We start from the raw sequence: 12,783 nt of genomic DNA, 5'->3' as shown, positions 1-12,783 counted from the left end.
GGATAAAATATAATCGGCTAATATTGTCACCCATCAGACTATTCTTGATTAAATCTTTACATATACTAAATAATATTTGTATGACATTTGTTTTGATTGAGAATGGACCATTATCATGCACCTGTATCAAAACAGGGGCAGCAGGAAAAACATGTCATCTATCCACTTTAAGAGCGAATTGAGGATGCTTTTCCCATGGTTCATTTTCATTCCAGTCAGGTAGGCTATACTCCTGTTATAAATATAAGCAACGTGCTTAATATTAGGAAGGTGTTACAATGATGCTTGTACAAACTTGAACCCAGTCGCAGAGAAACACCGCAAGCAGAGGTAAGGGTAAATCCAGATATTTACTAAAAGTCTTAACAGAAACAAGGCAACCACACAAGACTGCACTAAAAATAAGATCAAAGCAAGGATCCAGGCCAACAGAGGAACCTAAATAGCCAGGCAACCAGGTGACCAGAGGGGGCAATCAAACACAGGTGAAGCCAATAACAAACCATCAGGGTAACCTGGAAACTAGAAAACAAGGTAAGGGTGCCCTCCAGCAGTAACCTAAGGAAACACACTCAATAAAACAGAAACTGTAACAGAAAGTTGAGAAATAAATATAGTAGGCCTAGCCTATAGAAAGCTGATGTGATCATCCTCTTTTTAACCTCTTGCAGCTCCCCCCCCCCCTACTTTGTGCAATTTCCACCTGAAGACATACCCAAATCTAACAGCCTGTAGCTCAGGCACAGAACCAAGGATATGCATATTCTTGGTACCATTTGAAAGAAAACACTCTGAAGTTTGTGTAAATGTGAATTGAATGTAGGAGAATAACACACAATAGATCTGGTTTGGATAAAACAATGAAAAAAAACATGTTTTTCTTTTTGTATCATCTTTAAAATGAACAAGATAAAACAAACATTGAGATAGGATGATGGGGACAATTTCAGTGAACATATAAGAGGGCAACAGTACTTGTGCAAAGTTTCAGAATGATAACTTCCAAAATGAGTGTGCTACATGACATTTATCATGAAGTCACCCAGGTGTCCCACACAAGTAGCCCAAATGTACCCAAGTGGCCAAATTGGTGAAGGTATACATTTTGAAACAAATAATAGAGGAACAATAGAGGAACAGCTGTTCCTCTGAGAATAGAGGAACAGCGACGATATGAGGGTACACGGCTAGCATGGAAGCCCGAGAGGCAGCCCCAGTAATTTTTTTGGGGGGGTGGCACACAAGGAGATTGGCTGAGTCAGGTAGGAGACCTGAGCCAACTCCTCATGCTTACCGTGGGGAGCGTGTAACTGGTCAGGCACCGTGTTATGCAGAGATGCGCATGGTGTCTCCAGTGCGCTATTCTAGCCCGGTGCGCATTTGCCGGGCTAGAATGGGCATCCAGCCAGGACGTATTGAGCCAGCTCTATGCTCTGGATCTCCAATGTGTCTCCACATGTGCTTCCTCCCCGCACTCACCCTGAGGTGCGTGTCACCAGCCCAGTACCACCAGTGACGGCACCACGCACCAGGCTTCCTGTGCACCTCTAGGGTCCAGTACGCCCTGTTCCTCCTCCCCGCACTCGCCCTGAGGTGCATGTCCCCAGCCCGGTACCACCAGTGCCGGCACCACGCACCAGGCCTCTAGTGTGCCTCCAGGGTCCAGTACGCCCTGTTCCTGCTCCTCACACTCGCCCTGAGGTGCGTGTCCCCAGCCCGGTACCACCAGTGCCGGCACCACGCACCAGGCCTACAGTACGCCTCGGCAGTCCAGAGCGTCCAGCGACAGTACCCAGTCCAGAGCGTCCAGCGACAGTACCCTGTCCAGAGCATAGGGCGACAGTATCCAGTCCAGAGCTTCCAGCGACAGTTCACAGACCGGAACCTCCAACAACGGGCCACAGTCCGGAACTTCCAACGATGGGCCACAGTCCGGAATCTCAAACGACGGGCCACATTCCGGAACCTCCAACGAAGGACTACAGTCCGGAACCTCCAACAACGGGCCACAGTCCGGGGTCTCCAGCGACGGTCCCCAGCCCGGAGTCTCCAGCGACGGTCCCCAGCTCGGGGTCCCCAGCCCGGGGTCTCCAGCGACGGTCCCCAGTCCAGGGTCTCTAGCGAGGGGGGGTACTGTCATGCCCTGACCTTAGTTATCTTTGTTTCTTTATTATTTTGGTTAGGTCAGGGTGTGACGAGGGTGGTATGTGTGTTTTTGTCTTGTCTAGGGTTTTTTGTATTCTATGGGGTTTTGGTATGTCTTGGTATATGTAGGTCTATGGTGGCCTGAATTGGTTCCCAATCAGAGACAGCTGTTTATCATTGTCTCTGATTGGGGATCCTATTTAGGTTGCCATTTTCCATTTTGGTTTTGTGGGTTATTGTCTATGTGTAGTTGCCTGTGTCAGCAATCGGTTTAGCGTAGCTTCGCGGTCGGTTTGTTGTTTTGTTAGTGTTCTTCGTTAATTAAAGAAGAATGTATTCCTATCACGCTGTGCCTTGGTCTCATCAATACGGTGATCGTGACACTCAATTGATTTTGTCTGAATGTCTGCCTGGCAACAGCGTGAACAGTATCAACGTCAGAGCGTGGGGTTTCAATTTCCATTGCTCTCATTCTCATGTCAGTGACTCTGGCAGTGCGGCACATTTCAATGGCAGTTACTAATGTTAAGCCTCTCTCTATTAATTGCAATTTCCAGTACTATTTTGTCATGAATCAATTCATCTTTCAATCCCTTGTATTCGCAAGTGGCGGATCTTTCTCTCAAACGGTTTACAAAGTTGTGTACTGACTCACCCCCTTCCTGTTTGCAGCTACCGAAAACAAATAGCTCGTAAATTACGTTCCTGGCGGGTTTGAAGCAATTCTCTAATGCATCCAATATAGCCTTTGCATCACACTGTTGACGTGCTGTGAGGGTGAGATTGTGCCGGTAGATATGCCTGCATTTGCTGGCCATTAAACACCGCTTGTACCTCGTTGGGTTTCTCATGTAGAACGGTCGCCAGCGCATAATCCTCAAATTCATCCCTGAAGTTGTCCCAATTAGTATTCCAGTCCCCTGTGAAAATCATGGGATTTGGTGGCAGAATGTTCATTGTCATAGCGATGGAATAGGAGATCTGTTTGCCTTCAGCCATCGAGGTAGGTAGTGATGCTAGCTAGCCAGCTAACAACGAGTTGATCAGTGTTGTGACTAGGAGTAGGAAACGGCATGTGTTCACATATGGAACGTAACTGCGCCTATACTGTACTTAGCAAAAATAACAAACGTGTGGTTTTCAAGCCACTTCTGATACCATGTTTCAGTATGATGTGTTGGATAAAGGAATAAAGGCAAGACACCAATGTCAGGTTCAATAGCCTTGTTCATGCAATGTACAAATCCCTACACACGGAGTCCGGGGAACAGTCCGGCTAGTCGATTACCTATCAACTAGACTCCGTAACACCAACCTCTTTGTAAAGAAACCAATATCTCCTGTAATAAAAAGGACACCATGAAAAATGCCAATCGGAATTCGGAATTTGTTTTTACACACAAAGGGGCTTCATTACAATCAGAAATACTTCTCAATACCCCCCTCCCCCCAACACACACACACACACATACCGTATATGGAGATCCTGGGCTGGCGAGGTTGTATGTGGGGCCGGTTGGAGGTACTGCCAAATTCTCTAAAACTACTTTGGAGGCAGTTTATAGTGGAGTAATTAACATTAAATTCTCAAGCAACAGCTCTAGTGGACATTCCTCCAGTCAGTGTGCCAATTGCATGCTCCCTCAAAATGTGTGACATCTGTGGCATTGTATTGTGTGACAAAACGGCACATTTTAAAGTGGCCTTTTATTGTCCCCAGCACAAGGTGAACCTATGTAATGATCAAGCTGTTAAATCAGCTTCTTGATATACCATCTGTCAGGTGGATAGATTAGAAATGCTCAATAACAGGAATGTAAACACATTTGTGCCAATATTTTATGTTGAGAAATAAGCTTTTGTGGGTATGGAAAATGTCTGGGATTTTTTATTTTAGCTCATGAAACATGGAACCAACACTTTACATATGTCTTATTAGCCACATATTAGGCCTTAATTCAATGTTTTCTTATTCAAACATTATAATGTAGTAATAGCCAATCATTAATAACCTCATTGTTAGTCATAAAGGCATACTGTATGCATATTTAATAAAGAGCAAGATACACAAGAAACAGACTCTTAGTATGCTGTCTCAATGTGTAACTAAACACACAATACTTTAAATTCGAATGACCATTACCAATAGGTATTAAAGTATATAGTTTTCTCCATATGTATTTGGACAGTGATGCTTAAAGTTTCCTTTGTATTTGCCAATGATTCAGTAAGGTAGAGTTTGTTTATGTAGATGTTGATGCATTATACGTGTTTGTATAGGGGCTGTGACTAGTCGACACCTTATGTAAACCTTTTCTCTCATTTCCTTGGAACACCAATGTGACAACACTGATATGACAAGATATGATTCCCAAGAAGTCCTTTATGGCCACATGTCCTGAAGTGGTCATTATGATTTAAACACATCTGAAGGGAACACATCTGAAGGTACCATGCGTTTAGTTCCACTTTGAGACAGCATACTAAGAGTCTGCTTATTGTGTAACTTGCTCTTAATTCAACAAAAAATATGTCTTCATTATGGCTAACAACACTAAGGATTGGCCAGTAACACATGACTTATGTTTTCAATAGGAAAATTTTTATTTAAGCCTAATATATGTCCAACAACACATAATAAAGGCCTTATAAGCTGCTTGTAAACACATTTATTAACTCAAAAATAGTGGCTAATATGTGTACCTTAAAATAAAGTCTTACCTGAACAGGTAACACCTTATTTTACGTTACACAGATCAGCCAGTGTGCATATATAATTAGCTATTTAGGCCTTTATTATGTCTTAATAGCCAAATATTAGGCCTTGATTAAGTGTTTACTTACAAATATTATTCATGTATTACTGACCTATTTTATTTATTTACAGTATTTGCACCAAGTGATAGAAAACAATACAGATAAAAACCAATTATAACAAAACAAAGGTGTGCAGGTGTGGTTGGAAGCCCAAGATTTGATATGAAAACCACAACACACAGAAACAATATACAATAAATATATAAGTACAAAAAACAAAAAGTTTGTTAAAACAGATAACTAAATTATAATTCATTATAAATGTATGAATGAATTGAACAAAACAATAAAACTGTGTTTTGTTTAAATGTGTGTGTGCATGCGAGTGTGAGAGTTAGGCTATATGGAGGAGATTACTGAGTAGTTTGGTTCATCAGGCTGACCCCCAGTCTTCATGGAGGAGATTACTGAGTAGTTTGGTTCATCAGGCTGACCCCCAGTCTTCATGGAGGAGATTACTGAGTAGTTTGGTTCATCAGGCTGACCCCCAGTCTTCATGGAGGAGATTACTGAGTAGTTTGGTTCATCAGGCTGACCCCCAGTCTTCATGGAGGAGATTACTGAGTAGTTTGGTTCATCAGGCTGACCCCCAGTCTTCATGGAGGAGATTACTGAGTAGTTTGGTTCATCAGGCTGACCCCCAGTCTTCATGGAGGAGATTACTGAGTAGTTTGGTTCATCAGGCTGACCCCCAGTCTTCATGGAGGAGATTACTGAGTAGTGTGGTTCATCAGGCTGACCCCCAGTCTTCATGGAGGAGATTACTGAGTAGTTTGGTTCATCAGGCTGACCCCCAGTCTTCATGGAGGAGATTACTGAGTAGTGTGGTTCATCAGGCTGACCCCCAGTCTTCATGGAGGAGATTACTGAGTAGTTTGGTTCATCAGGCTGACCCCCAGTCTTCATGGAGGAGATTACTGAGTAGTTTGGTTCATCAGGCTGACCCCCAGTCTTCATGGAGGAGATTACTGAGTAGTTTGGTTCATCAGGCTGACCCCCAGTCTTCATGGAGGAGATTACTGAGTAGTGTGGTTCTTCAGGCTGACCCCCAGTCTTCATGGAGGAGATTACTGAGTAGTTTGGTTCATCAGGCTGACCCCCAGTCTTCATGGAGGAGATTACTGAGTAGTTTGGTTCATCAGGCTGACCCCCAGTCTTCATGGAGGAGATTACTGAGTAGTTTGGTTCATCAGGCTGACCCCCAGTCTTCATGGAGGAGATTACTGAGTAGTGTGGTTCATCAGGCTGACCCCCAGTCTTCATGGAGGAGATTACTGAGTAGTTTGGTTCATCAGGCTGACTCCCAGTCTTCATGGAGGAGATTACTGAGTAGTCTGCTTCATCAGGCTGACCCCCAGTCTTCACTTTAAGTTATTGAGGGATGATGATGTGAAGATAACAACTTCAGAGTATGGTACCGCTATATATCTGATAGATAATTGACTATGTGAGGTATGGCAGAGGGGTGGGTGAAGGTTATCACAGTGTCATGTGTTATATAGATGGATTTCAGAATTATCCTGGAAGAATCCATTGAAGGGTTTAGCTAAACTGTCTGGGAGGTGTGAGTATTTGTAGATAAAAGTGGATAATTGGTGTACATTAATGTCATAAATACACAACATATTGAGTTTCTTCTTGAGTGGCTAATATGTATACCTTAAAATAAAGTGTTACCTGAAGTCATGCTGAACATTTTCCATGGCTTGAGTGCGGAATCCTGTGAAATGTTTCTGTATAATGACTCAAAAGTGACATTTGTTAATGTACGTTAATGTACGATAAAGAGATTTCATGATAGAGTTAATAGTTATTTTGTCCTTTAAAAAAATCAGGAAGCTGTTCAGCAAGTGTAAAATGTACACTGTAATTATCAAAAGTTTTCATATCATATTTTCAGAAATATAAACTTTACCACAGGACTGTCTCCTGATCTGCATTGTCCCACGTGCAACTAGAATGGTAGATCAGAATAACATTATTCATGCTGATTATGATGTACAGTTAAGACAATTATTGAACCAGATTACAATATTGCTATAGTCGCAAGTGTCTTTTATACAGATTAGTACGATATTCACGATTGTATTGTGTGCTTTGAATGTTAAATTGAACACATATTATTATTATTATTATCATCAGTATATTTTATTGTTTTATTGAAAGGAAAAAAGAGAGATAGAGCATTGGTAGGAGAGTTTTGGGCCAGATTCAAACCCATACTAACTGGCAGCAGTAAATAAACCACTAAACCACCCCAGGCCACTGAACACAAAATGTTGACAGTGGGACACTTCCAGAGAAAATGTAGGATGTGTGGAAGCTCATATAAGTCAATCGCCTTTGGCTTTATCTTCATAGAAACTCTGCTCAGTCATCATCTCATCTCCACCAGTGCTGGCCGTGTCTTATCATGGGGCTTCGTTGTGACATTTTAGTTTTGCTGTTGTTTCCTCTGCTTTCCCAGGGGAATGTGACCCCGTTCACAAATTGCCCTCAGTTCTTTGTGAATGGGGTCCATCCCACGGTTCTCAGAGATCTTATGAACAACAATCGCTACCAGCAGATATGCCAGTGTCTCATGGACCAGAAAAACCAAGTAATTTACTACTATGCCACGCTCTACGATACCAATAATAAGATTCCTGTGTATTCTGCCTACACGCTTCAACATTCAACCGTTTCCCGAGAGAACCCTTGGTATGTCGAACCTCAGGTAAGCATACCCATTTTTTTCCCGGACATGAATAGCATTTAATTTCAAGCTGTACATTTTTGGGGAACTGTTTACTTAACAAGGTATACATAAGGCCCTGATGAGTGTTGCAGATTAATTCATAACAACTTTCATAACGTGTTTATTCAACTTCATTCAAAAGGAGCTTTCCAACTGGATCTTTGTACAAAGTACATTTGTTTTTTTACTGCCACCGTACCCCACCCTCTGACACATGTAACAGGCTGGAAGCAGCACAGGGCTAGCAAAAAGTGGCAGTGCATTAACTGTTGTGAATCCTCTCTCGTGATCTCTCAGTGTGACAGGATGCCACTGGGTAAACATTCCTTGGAATCATCATGAAATATCGTTAAACTATTTACTTTTCTTAGACGATATCCAGGAGAAGGTGGTTTGAAGTGAACGCAGTACCTGGCTTACAGTGAATTCTGGAGCACCAACTTAGTTTAGGCATACAGTATATTATCTGCCAAGACAAAAACATGTTTTTATGGTACATTGGGAAGTTGGGTACTGTGGTTGAAAAATAGAAGTTTCTGTTGAACAATGGATAAATAAAGATCTGCATGAAGGGACATTTATTTAGAAAACTCTGTATGAATGATGTTGAATAAATGTTTTTTGAAGGTTGGCATGAATGAAACTGCAATATCCATAAAGGTGTCAATGTTTTGAGTATAAAGCTTCAAGTAAATTGCTACCATACTGCCTATATTTTCCCAAACAGATGTTGTGTATTCACCAACAAGCTGCACAAACAGAAGAAATGTATACATTTTGAAAATATATATATTATACTTTTTAAAGTTTATCACACAAATCTCTGTAAATTTTAACTTCCTCATGAATTTCCATTTACCAAAGATATCCACAGACTGATAAGACTGGTAATAAAATGTGTTGCTCATAACCAATGACATTCCTTGACTCACAGCTCGATGGTGGTAGAGACCTCTGCATGGGCGCACAGAAACCCTCAACCATAAACTGGGGTCAACACCAGGCCCTGAATAGCGACTATTGGGGACCAGTCTACGATAAGGGCCACCTCTACCCAGTCTACCACACCTCCACATATTTATCCATGCTAGCCACCTCTACCCTGACCAACGCAGCCCCACAAGGCTCAAGCTTCAACAGGGGCGGATGGAAGACACATGAAAGGAACCTGGTTAGCCTACTGCAAAAATGCTCAAAGGTCTATGTAGTCACTGGTGTAGTGCCTGATAACATAGCGATAGGTAATGGTGTCAGAGTGGCTAAGTTCTACTGGAGTGCATACTGTTGTGTTATTATAAATGGAATTAAGGAGTCTAAAGGGTACGTAGGTCCTGATAACAACGACATAGTGTTAACACTGACTGTGCAAGAACTGGAGAAAGAACTCAGCAAATTATATGGTTCAACTTTCTCTGTGTTCCAAGGCGGATGCTAACGCTAAGTAAGCTAGCTAATGCTAATTAAATCTTGAACAACACTAGTATTGCAACAATTATACATTTTACTGTTTTTAACACATGAAAATTGTATTTTTGTTAAATAAAATACCAATTGTTCTTCGTAATTACGGTATATGTATCTCCAGTAGAAGTGCATTGGCTGATTTAGGTAATTACAAGAATGACCAATTAATTCATATTTAAAACAAAAACAAAATTGAGAAATATGTGATTTTGAATGATTAATCATAACTATTGAATTATCTATCACATCATCATTCCTTCATATTTCTGTCAAGATACTATTGGCTAGAATGTACCTTTCCACATTATTGCGTAATTTGACAATTAAACGGGACCACTATTTGACCATATAGGCCCAAGTAGAATGTAAATACAATTAATTTGCATACTGTTTTAGTACAAGTTCAGCAAATGTTACAATGAAGGAATTGGAGTCAGGCTGAAAAAGAAAAGTCTTCATAGCTTCAATACCACCATCATGTGGAATGTTTATGTATTACAACTCAAAAGTCACTTACCGCCATCATGTGGAAGGTTTATGTATTACAACTCAAAATCAAAAGTTACTAACAGAATATGACTAACAGGAGAATCAAGACATGCAATGATATAAATCGTACTGCTTTTGTCCGTTAGAAAGGAAGGAAGTTGTTCATCAAGCAATGTAACAAACAATCAACAGTTAGAGTATCAATGTTAGCTTTAATATACCATCTGACGTTTATTCTAAACCTGTGTAATCACAATGGATTAAATAGTGATCGGATTTGCATCGTTGTTCCAGGGTGAGAAAAGTGGGAGGACATCATCCTCATAACAGGGTCCATTGGTAAATGACTGTGCTGTCTTCTGGAATAAAGAAAGTCACCTTCCTTTCCTCATGAGATAGATAGATCCACATAGATACCCACTTTCTCTTGAATATCTTTGGAAAGGACATGCTCTTCTTCATCCACGACTTCAAGCCTGTCCCCGTTGGACAGACCGATTACCCAGAAGCCATTGGCAGAGCTGAGAACCAACTGTCCGTTCCTGTTAGCTGTTACACTGGTAACATCAAGTGCCCAGTCTTTCATTCTCCTTCATACTCACCAGAGGAGGCTGGTGGGAGGAGCTATAGGAGGACAGGCTCATTGTAATGGCGGAAATGGTATCAATGGAACGGTATCAAACATATGTAAACAACATGTTTGACTCCGTTACATTGATTCTATTCCCGCCATTGCAATGAGCCCGTCCTCCTGTAGCTCCTGATGTGTTTGACGCCATTCCATTGATTCCATTCCAGTCAATATGTGTGTGTAACCTTTATTTAACTAGGCAAGTCAGTAAGAACAAATTCTTATTTACAATGACAGCATACGGCCGGTTGTGATACAGCCTGGATTCAAACCAGGGTGTCTAGTGATGCCTCAGGCACTGAGATGCAGTGCTTTAGACGACTTCACCACTCGGGAGTCCAGTATAATGGCCTGTCCTCCTATATCTCCTCCAACTAGCCTCCTAAGAAACACACCTCCCAGTAGGTCCTTCAAGCACGGACCCTATTGCCCCAACAGGTAAGGATTTTCATGAAGAAAAAACTATATAAAAGTAAATCAGTCTCTGTGGTGCTTCATCTATCCAGCATTCTGTTTTCCCATCTTCTATCCGCAGTTTAGGGTGAGCTGTCTTTATGTAAAGTATAATATCCAGCTTTATGTGTTCACTGACTCAGTTACTACTCCTTGTGTCCACACCTTCAGCAAAGCCTGTATTAGTGCTTAACACTAACAGTGAAATATGTTAATGTCTAAAATGTAAGAAACAATTTTATGTGAGACTGTGATGAAGGATATGGGGTGCTAGCAGTGATTGTGGTCAGTAAACCCATCGAATATGATGTTTGGTAATTGCGTAGTTACTACTACGATAACATATTTTTAAAAATCTATTAACATGTACAAATTACTAGAAAGTAATTCCCCATGAATACGTTTTTTTGGGGAAAAGTGTTTTTATCATTATTTTGTTGCAATGTTTTCATAAACCATGTACAATATTTGATTGCCCCCACCCCTCCCCTCATGTTGATGTCGGTCACTGTGTGGTTCTGGTACCGTTTATAACTGTAATTTTTGCTTATAATTCGATCTGCGGACCTAGAACTAGCATCTCTGTTTTGTCCAAGTTTAAAAGTAAATCATTTTCCACCATCCACTTCCTTATGTCTGAAACACAGGCTTCCAGGGAGGGCAATTTTTGGGCTTCACCATGTTTTTCTAAATCTACAGCTGTGTACCATCTGTATAGCAGGGAAAGTTAACATTATGTTTCCGAATGACATCATCAAGAGGTAAAATACACAGTGAAAACAATAGTGGTCCTAAAATGGAACCTTCAGGAACACCAACATTTACAGTAGATTTATCAGAGCACAAACCATCCACAGAGACAAACTGATATCTTTCCGACAGATAGGATCTAACCAGGTCAGAACCTCAGACTGTTTCATCTCACATCTTTGGTGCCGACATGGATAACAATGTCCATATACTCTCTACACCTGCCAGTTTTAGCCTTATCCAGCACCATCTTCAGTTTAGCCTTAACGTCGGTAGCCCTGCCCCCTGGTAAACAGTGTATGATCGCTGGATGATTATTTTTAAGTCTAATACTGCGGTAATGGAGTCGCCAATGACAAGGGTTTTCAATTTGTCAGAGCTAATGGTGGGAGGCTTCGGCGTCTCAGACCTCGTAATGGGTGGAGGAGAGAGCAGAGAAGGCTCAGCCTCTGACTCCGACTCATTGCTTAATGGGGAGAACCGGTTGAACATTTCTGCCAGCTGAATGAGCGACACCGGTTGAGCATTCCTACAGCCATTCCCTCCAGAAGCCATGAGAATATTGTCCGGCTGCGGGGACTGTGCGAGGGGATTTATACTACTATCTGTACTTATTGGTGGCACAGATGCTGTTTCATCCTTTCCTACACTTAAATTTCCCTCGCCTAACAATTGTGTCTGAAGCTAGACTTGCAGCACGGCTATCCTCACCGTAAGGCGATCATTCTCCTGTATATTATGAGTTCAGCAATTAGAAGGCATAATGTTTAATGTTACTACTTAGCTTCGGCTGGTGGAGGTCCTGTAGAACCATGTCCAGATAAAGCGTCCGGCGTACTGTGTACTTCAGCTTGTGTCCTCAGAAGTGACTACACCACAGCAATGTTTTTACTATTTTGACCAGAAAGGTGATGTGTAACCTTTCTTGGAATATACAGCATTACCAGTTATTGTTTATGGCCTAATAATTACTTCTGGGGATTATGTAGATTACCTTTTTGATTACATTTAGTTACATTTAACTGGTTTTAACCTATAACCACAATACCTGTGTTCTCGCTCTCTTTCTGTGTGTTCTCCTGTATGCAGCTCTGTCTGGCCTATGTCTCTCTATTGTCGTGGAAATTTCCTGTATCACCAAATCATGAGAGAGCAAAAGACACACAAGTCAGAGTTATCATAAAGTCCATCTTTGATTATATGAGCTTCATCACAACCCTGTGACTCTCAGATCAATTCAGTGTCTATAAATGAATTCTCTGAGAGTGTCAACATATTGGCAACTGAGGTCCTTTAT

The 12,783-nt window shown here is 41.4% G+C and overlaps 1 protein-coding gene across 1 annotated transcript; it reads left to right on the top strand.

The window, feature by feature from the left end:
- Positions 1-7,384: 7,384 nt before the first annotated feature.
- LOC110532994 (endonuclease domain-containing 1 protein-like) lies at positions 7,385-9,208 on the top strand. Its single transcript, XM_021617133.2, has 2 exons — positions 7,385-7,678; positions 8,634-9,208. The coding sequence occupies exons 1-2, from the start codon at positions 7,505-7,507 to the stop codon at positions 9,132-9,134; spliced, it is 675 nt and encodes a 224-aa protein (XP_021472808.2). The 5' UTR covers positions 7,385-7,504; the 3' UTR covers positions 9,135-9,208.
- The last annotated feature ends 3,575 nt before the right edge of the window (positions 9,209-12,783 follow it).

This window comes from Oncorhynchus mykiss, chromosome 9 (assembly GCF_013265735.2).
Source record: "Oncorhynchus mykiss isolate Arlee chromosome 9, USDA_OmykA_1.1, whole genome shotgun sequence".
Classification (NCBI taxonomy): Eukaryota; Metazoa; Chordata; class Actinopteri; order Salmoniformes; family Salmonidae; genus Oncorhynchus; species Oncorhynchus mykiss.
This window is presented reverse-complemented; position numbering and strand designations above follow the sequence as displayed.

Coding starts and splice junctions, on each gene's coding strand:
- LOC110532994 (XM_021617133.2), top strand. CDS start 7,505: ATGAACAACAATCGCTACCAGCAGATATGCCAGTGTCTCATGGACCAG. Junction 7,679..8,633: donor CTTGGTATGTCGAACCTCAG/GTAAGCATACCC, acceptor CTTGACTCACAG/CTCGATGGTGGTAGAGACCT.